General features: G+C 39.4%; 1 protein-coding gene and 1 long non-coding RNA gene across 4 annotated transcripts in view; one reads left to right on the forward strand and one right to left on the reverse strand.

The window, feature by feature from the left end:
- Positions 1–19,400, forward strand: part of LOC122456129 — a 28,984-nt gene extending 9,584 nt beyond the window's left edge. For both annotated transcript variants that reach the window (XR_006274809.1, XR_006274810.1), the window contains one exon: positions 15,074–19,400. This is a non-coding gene — a long non-coding RNA (uncharacterized LOC122456129). The remainder of the gene's footprint in view (positions 1–15,073) is intronic.
- The window catches only part of RASSF3 (Ras association domain family member 3), a 157,955-nt gene continuing 138,802 nt past the window's right edge, over positions 5,266–24,418 (reverse strand). For both annotated transcript variants that reach the window (XM_038382213.2, XM_038382220.2), the window contains 4 exons: positions 16,988–17,095; positions 12,428–12,695; positions 10,241–10,356; positions 5,266–8,117 (listed from right to left, as the gene is read on the reverse strand). In XM_038382213.2, the coding sequence (XP_038238141.1) occupies positions 7,968–8,117; positions 10,241–10,356; positions 12,428–12,695; positions 16,988–17,095 (642 nt within the window). In that variant the 3' untranslated portion in view covers positions 5,266–7,967. The remainder of the gene's footprint in view (positions 8,118–10,240; positions 10,357–12,427; positions 12,696–16,987; positions 17,096–24,418) is intronic.

Genomic DNA, 24,418 nt, shown 5'->3' on the forward strand with positions numbered 1-24,418 from the left:
TCGACATTACTGAAACCTGGTGGGATGACTGGAATGCAAAATCTCTGGTTATAACCCGTTTAGGAAGGACAGAGTGGGTAAAGAGGTGGGCACGGCCCTCTACATTTAGAGTTTAAGCATTATTGAATGGATAAGGTTCAGTGTGCTAATTGCAAACCCACGATGTACTGGTGGGGGGGGGGATCTATTATAGATAACTAAATCTAACTAGAGAACAGAATGAGTTATTCCTTAAGCACCTAAACATGTAGTGACTTGATTACAGTGTATATGTACCTTCACAGGGAGAAAATACTAGATACTAAAAGGCTCTTTAACCTAGAGGAGAAAGGCATAACAAGAACCAATAACTGGAAACTGAAGTCAGAAAAATTCAAGTTAGACACAAATTTTCAAGAGTGAGCTTGAATAATCACTGGAACAAACTATCATGGCAAGTGGTGAATTCTCCATCTTTGATGTCTTTCAAATCAAGACTAGCAACCTTTCTGGAAGTTATGCTTTAGGCAAACAAGTTATTGGGCTCAATATAGGGTAACTCGGTGATAATTAAGGACCTGAGATATACAGGAAGTCAGACTAGATGATCTGATGGTCCCTTCTGGCCTTAAACTCTATGAATTCATGAGCCTGCTTAGACACTTTGAAAATTCCATTGAGCACCCATCTGCATCTTTAGAGACCTAAAAACCTTTGAAAATCTGGCCCCTGGTGACCAGAATCAGTCTGTCAATTCACTAACTATACTTAATAGTTCCTTTGTTTAATAAATCAGGTAGTTTTAAATGCAAAACATGTTTACATAAAATTTTTTTTCTTACGTATCCAGCACATTTCATGTAATTTTATTAGCTCAATTTTTTGAACATTTAATTGAATTCCAATTTCTGTCCAAATGCATCTTTACACACATCACAAGTAAACAGGTTTCAGAGTAGCAGCCGTGTTAGTCTGTATTCGCAAAAAGAAAAGGAGTACCCGTGGCACCTTAGAGACTAACAAATTTATTAGAGCATAAGCTTTCGTGAGCTACAGCTCACTTCATCGGATGCATTTGGTGGAAAAAGCAGAGGAGAGATTTATACACACACACACACACACACACACACACACAGAGAGAACATGAAACAATGGGTTTATCATACACACTGTAAGGAGAGTGATCACTTAAGATAAGCCATCACCAGCAGCAGGGGGGGGAAGGAGGAAAACCTTTCATGGTGACAAGCAAGGTAGGCTAATTCCAGCAGTTAACAAGAATATCAGAGGAACAGTGGGGGGTGGGGGGGTGGGAGGGAGAAATACCATGGGGAAATAGTTTTACTTTGTGTAATGACTCATCCATTCCCAGTCTCTATTCAAGCCTAAGTTAATTGTATCCAGTTTGCAAATTAATTCCAATTCAGCAGTCTCTCCTTGGAGTCTGTTTTTGAAGCTTTTTTGTTGAAGTCTTGGGAGACAGACCAGTCCTTGCTTACAGACAGCCCCCCAATCTGAAGCAAATACTCACCAGCAACCACACACCACACAACAGAACCACTAACCCAAGAACCTATCCTTGCAACAAAGCCCATTGCCAACTCTGTCCACATATCTATTCAGGGGATACCATCATAGGGCCTAATCACATCAGCCACACTATCAGAGGCTCGTTCACCTGCGCATCTACCGATGTGATATATGCCATCATGTGCCAGCAATGCCCCTCTGCCATGTACATTGGCCAAACTGGACAGTCTCTACGTAAAAGAATGAATGGACACAAATCAGACGTCAAGAATTATAACATTCAAAAACCAGTTGGAGAACACTTCAATCTCTCTGGTCACTCGATCACAGACCTAAGAGTGGCTATACTTCAACAAAAAAGCTTCAAAAACAGACTCCAACGAGAGACTGCTGAATTGGAATTAATTTGCAAACTGGATACAATTAACTTAGGCTTGAATAGAGACTGGGAATGGATGAGTCATTACACAAAGTAAAACTATTTCCCCATGGTATTTCTCCCTCCCACCCCCCCACCCCCCACTGTTCCTCTGATATTCTTGTTAACTGCTGGAATTAGCCTACCTTGCTTGTCACCATGAAAGGTTTTCCTCCTTTCCCCCCCCTGCTGCTGGTGATGGCTTATCTTAAGTGATCACTCTCCTTACAGTGTATGATAAACCCATTGTTTCATGTTCTCTGTGTGTGTGTGTGTGTGTGTATATAAATCTCTCCTCTGCTTTTTCCACCAAATGCGTCCGATGAAGTGAGCTGTAGCTCACGAAAGCTTATGCTCTAATAAATTTGTTAGTCTCTAAGGTGCCACGGGTACTCCTTTTCTTTTCACAAGTAAACAATTATCTAGCGCGACAGGATTGGGCCGGATGGCTACAGGAGAGTAATAGAAGGCAGATACATTAGCCCCAGGTTAAGTAGGTCCCTTTTCCCTGGGTAAGGTAACAAGGAAGGTTCCAGAACAATCAGGAACCTTCTGGAGACAATTAAGACAGATATGCTGATTAGAACACCTGCAGCCAATCAAAAAGCTGCTAGAATCAATTAAGGCAGGCTAATCAGGGCACCTGGGTTTAAAAAGGAGCTCATTTCAGTTTGTGGTGCGTGTGTAAGGAGCTGGGAGCAAGAGGCGCTATGAGCTGAGAGTAAGAACGCATACTATTGGAGGACTGAGGAGTACAAGCATTATCAGACACCAGGAGGAAGGTCCTATGGTGAGGATAAAGGTGGTGTTGGGAGGAGGCCAAGGGGAAGTAGCCCAGGGAGTTGAAGCTGTCGCACAGCTGTTCCAGAAGGCACTCTAGACAGCTGCATTCCACAAGGCCCGAGGCTGGCACCCGGAGCAGAGGGCACGCCCGGGTTCTCCCCTAACCTCCCAACTTCTGGTCAGACACAGGAGGAGTTGACCTGGACTGTGGGTTCATGAAAACAGCCAAATTGAGGGCTGCTGTGAAGCTCCAAGGCGAGCAAATCCGCCAATAAGCGCAAGACCCACCAAGGTAGAGGAGGAACTTTGTCACACTAGTAAACAACATGTAACTCACCATTCTCTAACTTAACATTTAAAAATTAAGAATGGGAATAGATTTATTTTATGCTATATCATTACTTAAATGTATATAGATAGTGTCCTCCTGTTTAGCAATTAGAAGTACAAAATTAAGTACAAAGCCCTGTTTGGTTGCAAATCAACATTTTTTAATAGTTATACCAACCAGTGAAAATGAACTTATCTTTAGGAAAATAACTAAAAAATACAAATGCAAAATAAGGCTAAAATCAAATATTTAAATTAAGGTTTTCTCCTTGCTGATTTAAGTCATGATTAAAATTGGTGCTTTAAATCACTGATTTAAAATCGAACCACCCAGGCTTTAATAATCCACCCTTTACACTTTTTCAATGGTTCTCTCATCTATAATTTAAAAGTTTGACTAGTATTTTGTCATCAAAATTAAAAACAGCAAATTAGCATTTAAGGTTTAATTTTAAAGGGCAGCAGATTTTTAAATAAATAATTTAACTTTTATGTCCTTTAATGGTTTAAGAGGTACACTGTTTAAAAATAGGATTTCAAATGTCAGTTTCTTCAATCATGATACTAACACAATATTAAAACCAGATAATTTTAAATACTCCAATCCCTTGTTGTTTTTGCTGTTTGTTTACTTTTTCCATTTTATCATCAATCTGGACAGTGACAAAATCTCAATGTTTAAAATACAACCATTACCAAAGAAAGTGTTTAATTTGTTAAAAACTTTCCACTGGAATTTTTTAAGAAAACAATCCATGAAACATTTCTTCTGGTTTAATGTTTCGTAGAATCATGTTCTTCCAAAACCTAAATTTTGGGCCACCTTTCAGTTGAACGTGTCCCCTACAAATTCAAAAGCACCCTTAATCCAAGTGCAGGTGCTAGAAAATAATGTACTGAAATAAGCCTTTTCTTAACAAGGTTCTTCTTAAGAGTCAAGGAATTTTTCTTTTGTTTTATAAATAAATAGCAGCTAGCTTTTAAGTAGCTTTTTTCATCATTAGATCTCACAGTGCTTTACACTTCACCTCCCTGTTCCTTGTAAACTCATTTTACAGATAAGAAAACAAAGGGACAGAAAAGTAAAGTGACTTGGCCAGTGTCAGCCAGGATGACAATAGCAGAGGTGGGAACAGAATCCAAGTCTCCAGAATCCTAATCCAATACTCTGTCCACTAAGCCACTTGGAGTGCTTATATTGTTAATCCAACTAGAAGCCAAAATAAAAAATAACTTTGTACTGATAGTGTGCATATATATACCAAAGTAAATATTTCTTGTCTCATAAATTACGCCTGGGGTAATTCTACACCACTGTGCAATGCAGAGTTTTGCAGAAATTAATGTTGTGCATGCAGAATTTCCTTTTCCCCCCCACCCCCAGAAATGGGCTGCCGTGCTGCTGGCTGCCACTAGGGGCTGCTGGACCCAGTATCACTCAGCTCTCACATAGAAGACATGGCCAGGGGAAAGGGGAGAGAGCTAGAGGGTTCCTGGCAGCTTCAGTTCCCAGCATGCCCTGAAGGAAGGAGGCAGTGGTGCGCAGGAAACTCCACACAAGCATGGGTCTGAGCATCAGGCTGTTTTCCCCTCTGGATCCCTGAGCTCTGAGGGGCAGAGGGGGTGGATGTCTGGGCTGGGGGGCCTATGACTGGGCTCTGGGGGGAAAGGGGTGTGGGTATCTAGGTAATGGAGGGCCCTGCATCTGGGCTCTGGGGGGAGGAGTTGCAGGTATCTGGGCAAGGGGGGGGCCTTGGCTGGGTTCTGGGGGGGAGGAGTTGTAGATGTCTGGACCCCTACTTGGGCTCTGGTTGGGGGGGGGGGGGAGAGAAACAGGAACTGGGTTGTCATAGGGGTTTCTTTAACTCTCCACTCCTGGGGGAATTTGTGTATGTGTCTGTATTGTTACAGACATACTTACTGACAAGTATTTTGAAATAAATTACCAAAATAATTGAAACTGGTGTGATTGTGTACTGTTATTTTGACAAATAAAATTTGCAAAATTTTAAAATATTGTTTGCAGAATTTTAATGTTTTGGCACAGAATTTTTTATTTTTTGGTGCAGAATTCCCCTATGAGTAATAAATCTTAATTTGTGCTTAAAAGGAGGCTATATTTTGCCAAGTAGCTTCCTTATAAAGAGGTCTTATTGAGCATTAAATGAACACAACATGAACTTCACGTAATACAATATTAGCAAGGTAAAACACCACACAAATGATAAAGTACTGCCAACTTCAACTTTAATAATGGAACTATCATTTGCCATTCAATAACAACATCAAGGGGAATAAAAACTTCCCTATAAAAATAAAATTAAACTTGTCAAAATTATAAATAGTATAACTTTTTTTTTTTTTTAAAAAGACATAAATTTTAAAGGTTTCCCTGCATTGTCCCCAGGTCATTTAATCATAATTCTGGTACCATCACATAATGAATACAAAACAGTTCTGCAACAAAGGTTTGACAGCTTGATCATTTGATAATAAAATTAAAAAGAAAAAAATGAGCCAGATTTGACCATTTCTTTTAAATTAAAGCTGTTGTTGTAACCAGTGTGTAAATAAAACAAAACAAAACAGTCTTAACAATAATTAACTGTGGACTATGACAAAATTAAAATACAGTAAGTTTTTTTTCCAAATTAAAACTTGTAGTGCATAAGACACTGATTGAGGTTTTGGCTAAAGCAAATGAAGATGCCCACTTTAAAGACAGATAATTCAGTTCAAGTAAAAAAGATTCACATATCTATAAACTACAGACTCAAACAGTGTTGAAATCTGAAGAACAAATGGTTCAACGTTAACTATTATCTAATGATTACATTGTTATAGTTAACACTACATAAATTAAGTGGATGTTAATAGAATATCCATCCATATAATGTAGTATTTATAGAAAAACAATGTTAACAAGATGTAAAAGTACTCCCTGAACCATTATGGTAAAGTGTCTCACTTTGATGATAAACGTCCCACATGCCCTACAATGTTACATGTGAAATAAAATAAACACGAACAAGATATAGCATATATATTTTTATAGTTAGTCCTACTTTAAGTTCTCTTAACACTTTAAAACGTATGATTGTCTTGATGCGCCTGCAAAAAAATATTTTGTCAAAAAAAAAAAAAAAAAGGAGTTGTCCATTACTAAATAAAGGGAAAAAAAAGGCACAATTATGTCAAATTCATATAAAGAACAGAAACATCTTGGAGTTTCACAGAGTATTCACTAGGTGTCACCAAAGTGTCAACTATTCCTTGGGAATTTACAATGAACATCTTTACAGTAAGAGAAACAATTGCTGTTCTTGAATTGCCAGCACTATTTATCCATTTCTTTACTAGCATAAATCCTGACTTTTCCCCACCATGTGGTTATGACTAAAATTGTCAGTTATTCAAACCTTCTTCATACTTCTATTGCACACCCATTTCTTTGGTATCTTTGAACGTGCTTCTTTAGATAAATATTTCTGAAAGAATAACAATGACATTTACAGTAAAGTACAAAATTTTCTTTTGCTACATTTTTTTCCAACTCTTAATCAAGTAAATCAGCAATGTACAGAATTTGGTAATCAGCTATTGGACCATTTTTTTAAAAATATAATTATTAGGAAAAAAAATCAAATTACCAAAACTGGAGTTATTAAGCGATTCAATCTACAACATGACCAATATATTCTAATTTTCTGCTTCCTTGGAAATACAAACAAAAAATTCTACTTCTCTTTGCCTCACTGAGCCTTTAAGTAAACATACTAGTGGAGGAAGCTTTCATGTCTTCATAAGATTGGACAATTTGAAATTGTCCATCCTAAAAAAATGTCTCTTTAACCTCAGCTAAAAGATCTGATTTCAGTTAGACCAATGTACCTGCATCTATATTTCTAATTTAGACATTCCGTGACCAATTAGGTGGGTGTTCCTTATAAAAATGAGATATACTCACTACCCACATTTCAAAATTTAAAGCAGATAACAGCTCATTATATTTGTTGCGCATCTCAAACCATATATGCTTTCACATGTTTAGGAACTAGCTTCTCCAATGTAGGCAGTTTAATTTCCACTAATATGTAGCTGCCTCCTTTCCTTCTTTCCCAGTACTTGTATAAATTATCCTCATTTCTATTCTAGTGAGAATGTACACAATTCTAAAAACTTATTCATAATATTAGAACGTCCTAAAACTTTATTCTTTTACAACTACTCACTAGGAAAAATAAAATTCCATTTCTTCTTCTATATTAGTATTTCCACTCTACATCAATCTTCCATCAGTTGTTCAGACACTTCCTCTGCTCTTGCCTTCTTTTCAACTTGCTCTTTACTTTCTCCAGTAAGACTACTTTAAAATCTTCCACAATTTCACAGAACCTCAAAGGTTTTACATCCCTTCCACCTATAACTGTTTTCTCACAAATTACACAGTAAATATTTGAAAACAGAAAGGTAGTGCAAATCTATTTAATCTCAAACATAATGCTCCAATCTGGTTTTGATCACACATGGCTAAACTGTTTTGTTAATTTTTAAAATGATTAATTTGCACTTCCTTACTTTTAAAGCTATCATTAATATTAAAGCAAATAATAAAAAGTGGTCAAAAAATTCTTATTTGTTAGCATCCTAGATAACAGATTTAGAGCTTACACAAAAGTAACCTGGAAAGCCCTCAAAGGCACAATAGAGGGTTGCAAGTTGATGTACAAACATGCAGAATTCCTTACTTATAGGTGCAAGACACTAAGTGCCCTGATTTATGGGTCTAAATCTATAGAAAAGTACAGGTAACCCTCACTTCACAAACCAGTCTTCTGAATAAAGAAAACTACTCTTTGCTGCTGTTCTGTACGTTTGGGTTTGGCATGCTCCATGGCATTTTTCCTGAGTGTTCTTTGGCCCCACTTTAACCTGGTTTCCACACCCCACCAAGGGCTTCTTCAAGTTTGTCTTTGTAGGCTGCGTAACGCCTCTTTAAGATCTGTAGTTGCTCATCTTCCTCTTTGTCCAGTATACGCAAGAAGTTCTGCAGTTCAGGAAGGCTAAAGGCTTCCCACTGGGAAAAAAAATAATGCAAAAGACTGATGTAGTGAACAGGAAATACACAAGTTACTCATATTGTATTTTTAAAGGGACACTGTCAACTCAGAATCTATTCTGCATCAAGAAAAGAGCTAAAAAATAGTTTTACATACTAGGCTGGAGGTCCTCCTGCTAATTTCTGTGGTTTTTGCAAACATTTTTTTCTTTTTAAAACGTTTCTCTTCTCTCTTCTGTGAGGAACGATTGGGAATCTAACTACACATGAAGTGTTTGCAAATCCACAAAATAAACACAATGGGGGGGGGGAAACCAACAGAAAAACATTTCTTTACACTCTTTTACAGCATTACTAGACATTACCTGTAACAATTAGTACATTAATACAATACATTTCCAGACACAAGACTGAGTTTTAATTTGGTGGTAGCCACTTAATCCTAACAAAGTCAATGAATGAAAATTGGAACTAAGTAATTTCATCTACATCCTAATAATAGTGTTACTATTTGGCGGGGCAGTCAATAGGCAGACCATGGGCCAAATCCAGATCGCCGGAGACTTTTGAATTAACCCCGGAATCTTTTTATTTACTTATTATTGTTATTTTTTTTAATTATGTTTTCTGGAGTCTGGACCCAGGGCTACACCCTGCCAAAGAAACGTGGACCTTGACAAAAAATAATTGACTACTCCTACTATATGGTGTACAAAAGCCAAGTTAGCACAATTTCCACAGTTAAGTTAATATAAAGTTAAGTTTCCTACAGAAACGTCAACTTGGCCACGTTACACGGACGTATAAATTTCGATCCCTGTTTTTCTTGTAGCATACCATTTTGACAAATGTTAATATGTTATAAACTATACAGAATGTGCAGAGTAGCAATTAATGTTGCTGTATTTACATTAAATTTCACGGTTACTGACTATTTTAATTTACAACTTGCAACTTTAAAAATGTTGCACTGACATAGTTTTTGCATTTCATTTTCTTCTTTTTTTTTTTTTAAAATGGTCTGATGCTTAATAATATTTGTATTCACATGGTCCCAAGTAGGCTTTGAACTTCACGCCCCACTGAGGTAAAAGGATTCGGAGGGAAGAATTCCAACCTTTGCTATTGCTGGAGTTGTCTGGTTAACAAGGCAGCAGCACATTGGTTTGCACTGTGGTGACTTCAGCTTGACAATGGGAAAAAAAATAACCATAGGGTCCAGTCCTCTGTAACTACACTCATTTGTGCAGCTCCACTAACTTCACTGGGACTATTCATGTGACTAGAGAGACACTTGTCCCTAATCATTTCCAAGTATTGATTCCCAATGGGATCTGCTTTGGGCGTGAGGGTGGAGGCGATTTTATTCCAGTGAAATATTTACAAATCTCTGTAATGCAAACTATTCCAGTAACAGCTTAAGAGCACCAGCCAAACCCCTGGCCAGGATAGGCAGGGAAAATGTACAAATGTGATGTCACAAGGGGGGGGAGGAGGGTTGATTAAATGCTGCTAAAAATGTGAGATATCCAAATATGCTCACAAGTGATTTTCAATGATATACACACTAACTTCAATACTCAGTCATCATGATTATATAATTTTATTATCCAACCAGTTATTTTAAAACTTGGTTGGGGATGTACTGTACTTTGAGGACTATTTAGTTTCAAATTTCAGAAACTATTTAGTATTGGAGGAATGGGAGTGTGTGTTTTAAAAATGGGAAGTTTTTCTCACCATTGTGGAACTCAAAACATTAAGAGTTGTTGCTCACCCTTCCCCCGTGTTCCCTCTAAAAGTTTGTATTTTAGCTTTGAACAGAGCCCAAGAATGGAAAAATTCAGCGCAAGGGGAATTGTTCAGAAAGGTGTACCCCATGTGAAAGGGGGGAGCTGGGTTTTTTTTTTTTTTTTTTAAACTAACACCCTTTTCTAGCTGCACTGCAGAACTCATTGCTTTAATATTCCATGCGTGAAATAACCTACATAGCTACTTTTGGTCAGTATTTCACAATTTTGTGTATAGTTATATAGACACTCAAATGAATCATCATGAAAAGACACTTCGGAGAGAGAATGAGTGTATTTAACATATCAGTGACGCTAAAAAAAAAAAAAAAAAACACCGATGTAACTTACCATAACCTCTCCAGTTTCATGTTCACGCAGAACAAAACTGAGTGTTTCTGTGCTGGGGCCTGCTACCAAACGCATATAGAGGGGATGTTCTCTGTCTGAGAGCTTGCATGTATAAACTGCAAAAGGGAAAGTTACAATTATTATTCAGTTTTACAAATAAAAGATTTCAACTATTAATAGAAAGCGTTCTAGGGAGCAAAATCTTTAAAAAGCAAACAATCCAATCTCCACCCCCAAAACACACACTTGTTGCTACAAAACCTGTGCACTGCTGGGGATATTTTTGTACAAACAGCCATTACTGGGAAGGCTGAGCAGAATGTGTTGTGCATAATAGAGTGCAATAACTGACACTCCAAACTGAATGAGCTGGCTCTTAGCCAATGTTAATATTTATTTTAATGCATATTCAAAAGAAACAAGAAAACAGCAAAAAAACAGCAACATAACGGCACATAAGAACTGAAACAAAAGTTTTAAACCTGGGAAATTAGCTGGTAATTTGACGACTTCCTTCCTCATCACTATTCTATGCATGGTATCCAAGGGCACAATGTGGCTCCAGGTATTTCCCACCCCCACCCATTCAGTGACAGGAGGACAAACACAGGGCTTAAATCTTGTGGAGGGAAGCTAGAGCCTTCCCTCCACTTCCATGTCTGTATGACATGGGGGCCCTATTTACAAGCTGTAGGATTGGAGCTTCTGGCATTTTGTATTTTAGGTCCTGTTCTTGCTGGGGCAGGCCACTGCCATTAAACTTTTAAAGAAAAGGCTTCAGTGAAGGTTCCACACACACGCCTTGAGACATGCACATTATCTACAAGACAACACTGCCTGTTGAGATGGAATGCCTGCTGGCCAGAAGTGTCATATTTCATCTGGCTGCTGTCATTGTCAATTCAAGCAGCTGGATTCCAAGTGTGAGAGCAAGAAGCTGACAAAATGAAAATGCTCCTTGAGCATCTATTTTTGCTTTTTATTTGGCACTTCCTGATGTATACGCACTCCTAGCTTTTAACACCATTTAGTGCAAGGAGAGATTCCTCTGCGTACAGATTAACTAACCCAGGAGAGAATCACATCAAGCCCATTAACAGACTAAAAAACACCTGTTACATTCTAGGGGAATGTTACCTTTGAAACTCTACTGCTACCTATTTTCCAATATCACTAAGCATAAGTCAAAAAACATAAGAAATTAATATTTTCTATCTTGACATTGAGCCACATTATAGACTGTAGGTGACAGTATATAGATGCCTATTCGGTTTTGGAGCATTAGCTATTCAGCTAAAACAGTATTTTAAAAGAGTAAGTTCATATAACTATCGAATTCTTCTGCTTGCTTCCTCCAATTTATTAAACATTATCTCAGTCTTATCATAAATCTCAGCCAGCTACCAAGTACATCTCATCCAAGTCCCAATTTCTAGCAGATATTGAGTCAATCCATTCCACTGCACCACCGGGATCCACCATGATGGAAATCTACAACTGCCTGTACATTGCAGTCGCCATAACTCATGTCTCTACTACCCACCTTAGCAACCTCATGTTCGCAATGAAAAGCATCTTTGAGGAGACTAGTGGTCACCCAAAATCACTCTCTGGATCCTCCTAGATAGGAGTGAAACTACCTCAGAGTGGTTCCCCACTCCCTTCTATGAGACAAACAGCAAAGTCCTATTCCCACACATCACCTATCCAAGAGATTTACCATACGACTCCCACCATATTATCACCCATTCCAGCAAATCCTCATTCCCCATAAGTATAATTATAAAACAACAAATACCTTTCCCTTTATATATTCTTATCCCCTTATTTCCTTATTCCCAAAACATCTTAACAATCCATTGCCTAAACCAAGATGGCTCTACAAAGGAACAAACTCCAGGGCCTGACTCATCAGATGATAATGCTTTTTCATCTTACTCTCCAAATACCCAATCTGATCACAAGGCACTCCTGCTCCCACAACTATAAAAGACATCCCCCCCCCCACCATCTCTCACAGAGTAAAAAATAAGAACCTGTAACCTGAATTTATGAAATGAGAGCATTATTGTCACCTCTCCCATATCTGCCCCCTCCCATCCTGCTTATCTCAGACATAGCTATAGTACACACCTCCCAACCCTTTTCCCCATTCCAACATCAAAAGACAACAAATCTAAATTATACCTTGATCTTCCTTGTGACAGCGTTTATAAAGTGCAAACTTGGCAGGGTTGTCAAACACTAAAAATTTTTTGAGCAAGGCCTCAATAACTTCACGAACAGTGTTAATGCTGCTTATATGAAGCTTATTCACATAGCCTGGGGGCAAGTAAAATGAAGTCTCATTGTTATTGTGAGCATGCTCTCCTGGATTCACAGCAGTCTGTACAGTAATAGGTCTGCATAGTTCCATCTGAACTTTGATGAAGCCAGTGTAAGTCCCATTTGAGTTCTGCAGCAGGAAGACAAGCACAACATTTTATAAAATTAATAAATAGTGACCTATTTATTATGACAGCATCAATAACAATAAAGTACAGATTACAATGGACTCTTTAAAATGTGCTGTCATAATACATGAGGCAAATTTTTGTAAGAGCCAGACACATTCACCTATTCCTCCATGGCTGCCACAAAATTCACTTTAGTTTTTGGAATTACAGTTGAATTCTAAGAGATCTAGATAGGCATCAAGCAAATAATCCTATGAAAGCTAATGGTAAATTTTCAGTTTTGGTAGAAAAATTAAGCAGCTGCCTCACCAGGCTACCAACTGATGGTGGAAATGGGGAAACACTGCTGAGAGAGAACTGGTATTCCCAACAAGCTGCCAGAGCTCTGCTTTAGCAGGTTACAAAGTGGAGATCCCACTACTGTATAAAAACAATTAATCCATGTTTTGAGCTCACACTGTGGTTAGTTTGGGAAAAAATTGAGATAAGTTTACAAAATACTGGCTTGTTATTTTATATTATAAATTTATTATTCATATTAGTCAGAAAGCATGTGAGATCTTGTAATTCAAACTGTGACTTCACAAATTAACCTTTACAGTTCATAACACAGATGTTAGAAAATTTACAAAAATTTTAAAAATAAAAACTTGTTCAATGGTTTCATTAAATTTTAAATATAAACACTTTTTTAAAGCACAAAGGAAAACAATTAACAGTTTTGAGAAAAAATGCCACTGAAAGACTTTGTATGAAAGGAGAATAAAACCAAAGCATCTCCTTTTTACCTATCCCTCTTCCACCTATTTGACTTATTCTATGGTATACTTCCACAAGAAATAAAATCTAAACTAAACTAGAGAAAATAAATGTTGAGATTATCAAACTAGTATAGTCATGAACTCCCCCCCACCAACCATATTCAGACACTTTTTAAAATTTAAAATAGGCAGAGTTGGTAGCAATACCCAATATTAAGGTTGCCCAACATTTTCCATTACAAGACCCTGTTTTCAGTAGCTTATAACTTGCTGAACCCACTGGGAAACCCACTGTGAAAGCACATCCATCTGTTCTCCCTTCCCCCCTGCTCCGCAGGCTGGTCCACAGAGGATGACATCCTACTACTGCTAGCAGTTACTCCATTATCTCAAGTAGCAGATGTGTGTGTGTGTAGATCTAAAAGTTTCAACCACGCTAATGACCCATGTCAACATGGTGGAATTTGTTTTTTCTGTTTGCTTTTTTAAAAAAAAAAACCTAGGAACACACATACTTAATGTTGTACCTTCAGTCCTTTTGGTATGATGCCCATCTGTTTGCATTTGGAGAGAAAGATGATGTCTGTCTGTATCTGTACGAGTTTTTTCATTAAGTTGATAGATTTCCACTCCATACGGCTAAATTCAGTGCCTTGCATAACAACAGGTTTCAGACTGCTACTCTGAAACCTGTTGTTATGCAAGGCACTGAATTTAGCCGTATGGAGTGGAAATCTATCAACTTCATGAAAAAACTCGTACAGATACAGACAGACATCATCTTTCTCTCCAAATGCAAACAGATGGACATCATACCAAAAGGACTTAATGTCGTAGTTATGTTCCTGAAAAATGCAACTTTAAGTGAAACAACATTAAACGAATCCAATTTCCCCATAAGATTTAAGGTAAGTATGGGGAGTCAGGTTCCAAGGAAATTTTTTTGGGGCAGACAAAAGGCATTATATTCTGTACAGTACTGTACTGTGGTTGGGAAGTATCCCTGGCTTACCTCATACAAGCACAGCCCGCTGCAGGCAAGGACACTAGGAAGCACCTTTGCAGCAGCAGCAGCTTCCCCGGAGAAGAACAGGTGCCGACTTTGCCGGGGGATGCTCCAGGCCTGCCTCTTCCCGTCCCTGCTCCACTCCAGGCCCACCTCTTCCCACCCACTCCACCTCCTCTCCAGAGCACGCTGCATCCCCGCTCCTTCCCCCACCCTGCAAAGTCCTAAGCGCCGCCAAACAGCTGGGGAAGCGCTGGGAGGGAGGGGGGGGAGGCGGAGAAGAGGAACTTGTGCAATGCTCCCGTGTAAAGTCGCTGCTCTTCCACAGAATCCTATAAGCAGTGAACAGAGCAGGCAGCCAAACAACATTATAAGGGAGCATTGCACAACTTTAAACGAGCATGTTCCCTAATGGAGCAGCGACGTAACTTCGAAACAACGTTAAGTGGGAGGACGTTAAGTGAGGAGTTACTGTATTAAGGTAGCAAAGTCAAGCACTCATAAATTAGGAAATGCCAGAAGTTGCTATACATCCTTAAATCGGCCCCCTTGTGCATATGCATTATGTTACAGTCTTTAATTACCTGATCCTATACTGGTTTTTCCACAGGACCTCTGAAGGACTGGCTGTGGGAATAAGTCCGGGTTGCATGGTAAAGGAAGCTGTTGTCTAAAGGTCTCCTACCTCATTTGTTGCAGAAGTTGGAAGGTGTGTAGTAAATGAAGCAAGGATTAAGGTAGTTGAATGCTGCCCTGGAGCATTGGATTCTATTCCTGCTTCTGCTGCAGAGTTCCTATGGGATGCTAGCCATGTCATGTAAGCCAAAAACTTTTCCCTAATTGTGTGTTCTTTATTTTCTAGGGGGTCTGACTTGCAGAAGTGCTAAGCTCTCACAGTTGCAATGGAAGCCAGTGGGAGCTGTGCTCTGAATATGTGAAGTGCTAGATAATACTGACTAAGTATTCTGAAAGTCGAGTTCAAGGTGTCTCAAATGGGGCACCCAAAATTAGTAGGTACTTGTGATCTCTCTGAGCCTCAGTTCCTCATCTATAAAATGGGGTAATAGTAGTCCCTCACCTCACGGGGGAGTTGTGAAAAATACCTTCATTAATATTAGTGAAATGTAATAGTGTAGTGATAAGTGCCACAGAAAAGCCTGTGAGGAAATTAATAATTCTGTTCAAACCCTGCTCTGACTGTGCTGTGCAGTAAATAAGGCTTGGGGGCCAAACACTGACAAATAAGACAACAAAATATTGAATACCTGCTCATTCAAGACTGCATAATGCATATGCACAAGAGAGCTGAAATTCTGGCATTTCCTAGCTTCTGGGCGCTATACTTTGCAACCCGAATAATGTTTTAACAGAGTTTCTGTTTGTAATATTGTATACGTCAGATACATTTGCATACACTTTATATTAAAAGCACACTCTACAATATAACTTTGCACACATACATAACACAAGGTCACACACAACTGTGCAATGCTTAAAGCTGTGATTGTCAAAGGGGGTTAGGTGCCCAAATTCTATTGCAATTCAATGGGAATTGGGTGCCTAACAGACTTAGTCCTTCGAATATCTCAGGCTAAACGCTTATTTTAACCTAACCAACATGGAAAGTTTCTTATTGTAATTAGTTCTGAAAACAAATGATTAGTCAAATATTACTGTGTTACAGGACTTTCGGCAACATGATTTTACAAGTAGTAATTCCAAACCATATGAAAATACATAACAAAAATCAGTTTAGTAGATAAGGCTTGCATATGTAAGTAATTTAGAATGTAACAGAACTTCTAAGTTTGGATGTACAGTACGTCTAATGGAACATAAAAGGATCTGACAGTTTATATATAGATTGAGTTATAACATTTTAGCCAGGTAAATGTGGATTTTATTAATAGACAATCCTAGAACTACCTTAGAAGATTTAGAAGTTAAGAATCAGTGTGCATCTTAACTTCATTATGTAAAAATTTTATTTATATTCTTATCACATTGAAAACCTACTTCTTAAAACCATCCCCAGAAATCAAACTTTCTGAAATTAATATAAAAAGTGTCATAACTAAGAGTTATTTTTGCTTGATTTAACATATTTGGGTGCCATGGTAATGTAGTTTTATAGGAGACATACTTATAGACAGTCTGATAAAAATAAACAGCCATATTCTCCCTGTGCTGGTTGTACTGATATAAAATTGAGGGTTTTTGATGGAAGGAATCCATTTATTTATTGATAGTTGAGAGTGTTTTAAACATGTTAACTTTTCACAACAGCATGTACAGGTTTGTGGTTTCTACCCTTATTATCCCTTAACCCCAAACATCTGAGGAGTGAAAGTGGCTTACATACATTTCAGGGCTAAGAAACGGCCCGTCTCCTATAGTACACTACAAAGTCATTAAGCCACAGTTTCACATGAAAAATGCTAAAGACAAAGTGACAAATAATGCACTATATGAGTTACACTCAGCTATTCAATTATAAACTACAGCAGTTCTATGTGACTCTTACCAAGGTCATCTTTAATTTGTCAGTAACAGATGAATTATAGTTTTGAATCATCTCTTTAACTTCTTCTTTACTGAGATAGGTGTGGGTTTCTCTCTCTTTCTGAACATCCTAGAACAAAACAAATGCAGAAAAAACAACAGTTCATTTACGTTCTAGGCTATGAGCAAACAGTGCAATCAATCATTACCTTATACAGGCTCCATATACAGCAGTTATCCATGTAGTAATACAAAGATCTAGCAATGAGATATGTCAAAAAAGCTGCTGTGCTGATCATAAACAGTTAAACTGACACACCCAAAAACACGTGTGTCATTTTTTGCCAACTATTTTTGTTCAAATATTTATGAGCAGTATGCAAAACAGCTCAACTTATTTCATGATTAGATTTTTTCATTTCAATGCTGTGTAATATTTTCCAATCACAACATTTGTACAGTATTACTTTTAAGGCATATGTAATTAAAAGAATCTCTCTGCACAAAGCAGAAAAATATATAAGAAATCCAGTACCTGATAAATAAGTAAAATCAAGAATTTATAAGTATTGGAATATGGGCATCTCAGCATTCCAAAGGCGAAAGCATTTATCAACTTATAATAGTCTATTATCCTGCTTATATGACACATCACAAGTATGCCTCCAACCATATATTGTTTCTCCAAATTCAAGTGGTTTTTTGTTTTTGTTTTTTTTAAGAAGTCCCTATCAGTTTTTCAGCTGTTGTCTTTTACAAGATATATACTGATTTTACATGCCACTGTAAAAAATCAATCTTAAGCATTGGCTATTATCCAAAAAAGCATTTGTTCCCAGTCCACATTACTGCGGCAAACCGGTGTTATAAATACACTCAGATTTCTATCACTTGCAAAAACACCATATAAAGTATGAAACTGATTCAGCTCTCAACTTTAAAGATTTTAGACCTCTTTTAGGAGAGGAGTACATTGACTTGGAAACATCTGGGTACCTCTGAACATAGGAATACCAATGCACCATGTGCACAATGGTCAAGGGTCAGTATTTTAGACTACCCATCTAAATGGATCCTGGAGGAGTTTGGCCTAAGAAAAGGATTTTCCTGACCTCAAAAGCCACTCCTAGAACATAATCTCTTTGAGACTTCCCAGCAGAGCTGGCAGGCATTTCAGTTTGCCAGAACTGAACCCTGTGACAACATTGTGTCTGATGCAGAGCTATACATTTTTGCCTGCCAGAAAGCCTATACAAAGCTGAGAGTTTTAGATTCTTTGATTTTTTTACTATATACATGAATACAGAGACATGCCTCCACCATCCTCCCTAAAGCTAAAAAAAAGAGATGTGGTCTGAGCAAAGGATTGGAAACAAGGAACTCCCAAACTCTGATTCTGGCTCAAACACTAACTTCCTTTGTGGTCTTAGATAAGACACTTTCTGCCTTAGTTTCTCCCTTTATAAAATAAGGATACCACCTACCTTAAATATGAACATTACAGCTTTTATGATAAGAATGCCATTAGTTCCTTAATTACAGCATTTTTATCCTGAAGTTACAATATTGTGGCACAGTGATCAACTCCACTACAAGCAGGACCAAACCACCTGGGAAGTTTTCAGAATCAAGACTCCCCCGTCTCACTAGAGAAATTAAGAATATTGATCATCATTTTTTCCCCTCCCTGTAACCTGTTCCCAGAGAGTGGTAAGTACAGTAACACTTAGCACTTTAATATAATTAAAGTTTTAGTTAAAGTTTTTATTCCCTTACTCCTTTAGGGGCTTCTCTAGTTTTGCGAAGGGTTTCCTTTGTGCTAAAGCTAAAAAATAAGTAATTTTTTCTTTAAAATAAGAACAAATTTTTTGGAGCAATTTTAATGTTTAGAAATTATTAAATATAAAAGATTGTAGAGACATCACATATGTAGCAAATAATAAGAATCTGAAGACACCAGCATCCTAAACATAATGTTTTTTGTTTTAAATTTTAAAAAAATATTTTGAGGCAACTACTGCACCCTCAATTTTAATCCCATTACAAAAGATATGTTATGAGCAGGGAACAGTGTATTCTGTAATTATTTGGCCACAGAATTTATGGAGCAAGCACTGCCACAGAATTGTGCTCAAGAATCTAAACTTAAATTTTAAAAGTTTCTAGCCCTTATAGTTGTGAACATGTTCTTCCAAATTGGCATTGATTCAGATCCATATTCCTGATGGGCAGATAGCCTGAAACATTAGCTTTGAGAGGTGTGAACTGCCCCATTCATCTCAACAGTGGAAATTCTACACCCTAATAAAGCAATTTGAAAATCAAAATGTATAATTATTTCACTGCTGATACTTCCACTCAGGGGTGCGCAAACTATGGCCTGGGGCCTGCATCCGGCCCTGCAGACATTTTAATCCGGCCCTTGTGCTCCCACTGGGGAGCAGGGTCTGGGGCTTGTTCCGCTCCAGCCGGGGAGCAGGGTCTGGGGCTTGCCCCGCTCTGCACGGCTCCCAGATGCAGCGGCATATCCCCTCTCCAGCTTCTATGCATAGGGGCAGCCAGGGGGCTCCGGACGCTACCCCTGCCCCAAGTGCCACCCCCGAAGCTCCCACTGGCCGGGAATCACAGCCAATGGGAGCTGCAGAGGTGGCACCTGTGGATGGGGCAGTGCGTAGAGCCGCCTGGCTGCACCTGCGTTTAGGAACTGGAGGGGGAGACATGCTGCTGCTTCTAGAAATTGCTTGAAGTAAGCGCCCCCCAGAGCCTGCACCTCTGACCCCCCCAACCCGCTGCCCCACCCCAATCCCCCTCCCACCCTCCAAACCCTCAGTCCCAGCCAGAGCACCCTTCTGCACCCCCAACCCCTCAGTCCCAGCCCAGAGCCCGCACTCACAGCTGGAGCCCTCTCCCTCCTCCCCCCCAACCTCCTGCCCCAGCCCGAAGTCCCCTCCCGCACCCTGAACTCCTCATTTCTGGCCCCATTCCGGATCCCTCACTCACTCCCACACCCCCAACCAGAGCCCTCACCCACTCCCACACCCCCAACCCTCAATTTTGTGTGTATTCATAGCCTGTCATACAATTTCCATACCCAGATGTGGCCCTCAGGCCAAAAAGTTTGCCCACCCCTTTTCTAGCTAGTGTGTTTGCCCATTTTTGTTGCATGCAGTCATGGATGGGGAAGGAGGGAGTTGACCAGTGTCAAGGATTGCTGTGGTGGATAAGCTTATATCACCATCCACAACTACTGTCCAGAGGAGAAAACAACAGGGAACAGGAGGGAAAGAAAAGATTAATCCGCTTTTTCCCAGTGTCAAAAGCCTCAGCCCATTTATCTGGTTCCAAAACCAGCTTCCTGTTTCCATGACAGGGCTACACAGATCATGGAGGGCATAATTTGGTCTTCAGAACTGCTAATAGAGGAGATAATGAAAAGAACCCAACCTGCCTTTAACAGCAAAGTTAGTCTGCAGGGCTGACAGCTGAAAAAAAATTGTCTACCTGCAATCTGAGCAAATTTGGTATGGAAATCAATGAGACAGTGAATAGGAAAGCCCATAAAGCCATTTTAGATCGTTTTATTTAGGGAAGAACAAGACTTTCATATGTAAATAGCAATGAATATTGTAGTGATTAAATTACTCACTCATATATTTAATTCAATAAGACCCTCTATTTTGAGCATGTCTCAGAAATTCCAGTTTCTTTCACCAAAGTACCACAGAAAACCAGGGAGCCTTGCGCAGATTTTAGTCCAGCTTGCTGGAGAGTACGCAGGGCCTTTCTTATGGAAAGGCATAAGATGTATCATTACATGACAGTGAGAAATATAAAGTAATCATTGAGTTTGCCACCATGTGCATCTGAACTGTTAATGGAGCATATAAACAGTATGCAGCTTAACCCCAAACTGCAAATTATATACAAAAAATGGGGTGTGGGGGGAAAAAACAGCAAAGCAATAAGGATCTGAACTTTGAGGTCTCTATGAGCATGATCCAACTCCCCTTAAATTCAATGGAAAGACTCCCAATTTACTTCAATCAATGTTCTGCATCCTATGTTAGTTTCAGGTCAGTTAACAGCAAGGAAGGTGATGAAACTGTAGAAAATATTTTATTTTCAGCCAAAAAAAAGTTATGTCTCCACTTCAAGTCCATTATCCCAGGAAACCCAGGTCTGGGAACTAGAAGCACAAAAAGCATTAGATTCAAATGATAACAAATGATATAACCAGAGCTCAAACACGGCAACTGTTTGTGCACTGAGGGATGCACTTCAAACCAACAAAAAAATTCCTTCACAAGCAATCTAACACCACAAATTGTCTAATCAGCAACGGTTATACAAGACAGGAGGAAAATCCTGCACAACTGCAACTGAGAGGCAACAAATGAAGAAATACCACATGAAAGTTGTAAGGAATGATAGTTCAATCAAGTCTGCTGTGATCAAGGAGTCAGTCATTCTGATTAGGAATCTCCAGCTAAGTGTTAACAAATCTGTCTACTCTTGGATATCTGTCGCACCCATGGATTTTGATCTTTAGTTATATTTAATTCAAACATCCAACAGCCAAAATTTGCTGGTGAGATACCATGTCATTTCTTCCCAATACCCACAGAGCCAAATCACCTGCAGTACTTAATTAATCTTTATCATGGTCTCTGATCCAAAGTTTGGCTAGACAAAGCAACAGTAGCAGAAGTAATCTTCTTTTGGCCAGTGTGCCCAGGCTAAGATCAAGGAAAAGAAGGATTTGGTGAGAGCTGCTAAACATTTTCTTCAGCTTCCCACAATCCTCTCCTTGCCTTCTGTATTCTTTACCTCAGGGGTTCTCAACTGACCCATCTGTAAACCGTGATGGCCTGTCGCAACCCAGAGACTTCCTGAGATGCCCCCAGAGCTGATGCTCCCCCACAAGCGCTGCTCAGCTGCAAAGCGGGGGATACATCAGGGGCCAGTACTTACTGGAGAACATGACACCCCCTCCAGGCTCCTGTCTCATGGGCTAGCTGGGCTTGGCTCCCTGCTCTGGGCATTGCAACCTCTGGGGTCGCAATACTGGTCACTGAAATTTGGCCCAGACACGCCTCCCCCACAATCATCGTGACAGAGCAGCAGCTAGGCCAAACCTGGAGCAGTGCTGTGACCCCAGGCACCAGGTCACGAAGCCCAGAGCAAGGAGCTGAGTCCAGCCAGCCCCATAACCCTTTGATGCAATTTTGGGTCACAACCCACAGGCTGAGAATCCTGCTTTACCTTACAGAAAGGGTCCTCTGCTAATTATACTTTGATTCAGTGTAAGTCCGTTTTCAATTACATCAGTACAACTCCACTGACTTATAAGGAAATAAATATCCATTACAGTTTGGAAACCTTATATGCATCCAACATAGCATGTACAGAAAATTAACAATGGAAGCAATTAAGTACTATGCTGTTCACATGGATTCTCGGGGACATGATCAAGAGGCCAGTAAACTCTTCTCTGCAATGACTATGTGGCAGATACTATATAAAAACATTCTTTCTGAAACTAGGAGTGCTAGCAAGGAATTCATTCATCCTCGATTGCTTTAGCTACACTAACTGGAGGGAAAAAACTAGTACAGATTACGTGTTGCAGCTAAGCAAGTCTCACTCCATTTGTTCCTGCAGCAGTTCTTGTTGGCCAGTGAGAAGACAGACCGGTTTGTGTAAACCGGTTCAGTTAATCCCCAAATAGATAAGAGTACTACTCCCAACTGTTGCTTTGTCTGTGACCTGAGTACCTGTTCTGCAAGTCCTGGCACAGCTCCTTGGAGCAGGTGCATTACAAGTGTACAAATAGTATCAGATGCATACCTCACAATACATTTAATGTATTACACAGGTACAACTGATATATGCATACTATGCATCTAACGCAGCATACGTCACTGAACCAGATCTATATATAAAATTCATATTTTCATCATTTAATACAGATTTTGCAAATAGATGTTTCAGTAGTTAGTCCCAGTGATTGCTTCCAATGGTCTGTCCTACTCACAGCGTATGTGTATGTGTCATGAGCGCAGAATGAAACACAACCACATCAAGCCATGCTGGCAGAGGCCATAAGCTCTTCTTCACCCAGTGCTAGACAGGGCCATTATACTGAGCGGGTTAGTTTTACAATATTTTTGTATAATAGTATTTTGACCAAAACACGGGAACTATATGAGGTGTGGCATCATACTGTCACCAACTGCATGCCAGAACACTAGAATGATGTTCTCATGAACAGCTGCAGGCCATGTCATCATCATCTGTTGCTCTCAGTTCAACTGAGAAAATGTGTTTTGCTGCTCAGTGTTCTGGGCCTGTTTTCATTCCTGTGCCTCACATTTGTTGTTTTCTCGTCTTGAGGGCAATTATGAATGGTGATAAAAGCAATATTCAGTGCAATTCTAGGGAACCTATGTATAATTTCTTCAGATACACCCCACCAGCCTCTCAGCCCAGGGCCAAACTGTTAATTTGCTATGAAATTCAAGAAATATTTTCAGTAGTCTATGAAATAAGCACACATCTCTGGTGCCCAGAATTTCCATTAAATTTGGCAACAAACCTTCAAACTAAGTATAAGAGCTCCTTTGAGTCTCAAACACAAGTTTCTAAGCAGCAGTAGCAGGCAGGAGATGGGGGACGAGTGTGCATTTGTTTCCATTAGGGAGAACAGCTGGGCTGTGATTAAGATACCGGAGAACTGGGTTCAGTTCCCAGCTCTCCCACAGACTTCCTGCATGACCTTTCACAAATCACCACCTCTCCATGCTTCAGTTCCCTATCTACAAAACGGGGAAAATAACACTTCCTTTTTCCCACCCTCTGTCCTGCCTACTTAGATTGTAAGGTCTTTAAGGCTGGGACTTGCACGTACTACATGCACATACAGTCCACAGCATAATAGGACCCCAATCTCAGTTGGGGCCTGTGATAAATGAAGTGGGGGAGAGCTCTCTTTTATGGACATCCAGCCAGCCAGTTAGCTGTAAAGTACCTCTTGGTGGCTGCTTGCTTTATCTGTAAAGGGTTAAAAAGTCCCAAGGTAAAGAAAAACCTGACCAAAAGAGCCAATGGGAAGGCTAAAGCTTTTTAAAATGGGAAAAAAGCTTTCCCTTTGCCTCTCCGTTGTTCTCTCTGGGCTGCAGGGACACGAAGCAGCGATGCTATAAGCAGGAATGCTGTGCAAGGTTTGAACCAGGTATGAAAAATTATCTTTCATACCTAGAAGGAATCACTGGGACAGGGAATGTTTAGACAGACGCAATCAGGTTTATTTCTTTATTTTGGCTTGTGGATCTCCTCTGTGCTAAACCCAGATTTAGTTTGCTTGTAACCTTTAAGCTGAACCCCCCAAAAATCTATTTTGGGTGCTTAATTTTTAGAACTGCTCCTTTAAAAACCTAGAAAAAGCCTCAGTTCC

The sequence above is a fragment of the Dermochelys coriacea genome, chromosome 1 (genome assembly GCF_009764565.3).
Source record: "Dermochelys coriacea isolate rDerCor1 chromosome 1, rDerCor1.pri.v4, whole genome shotgun sequence".
Classification (NCBI taxonomy): domain Eukaryota; kingdom Metazoa; phylum Chordata; order Testudines; family Dermochelyidae; genus Dermochelys; species Dermochelys coriacea.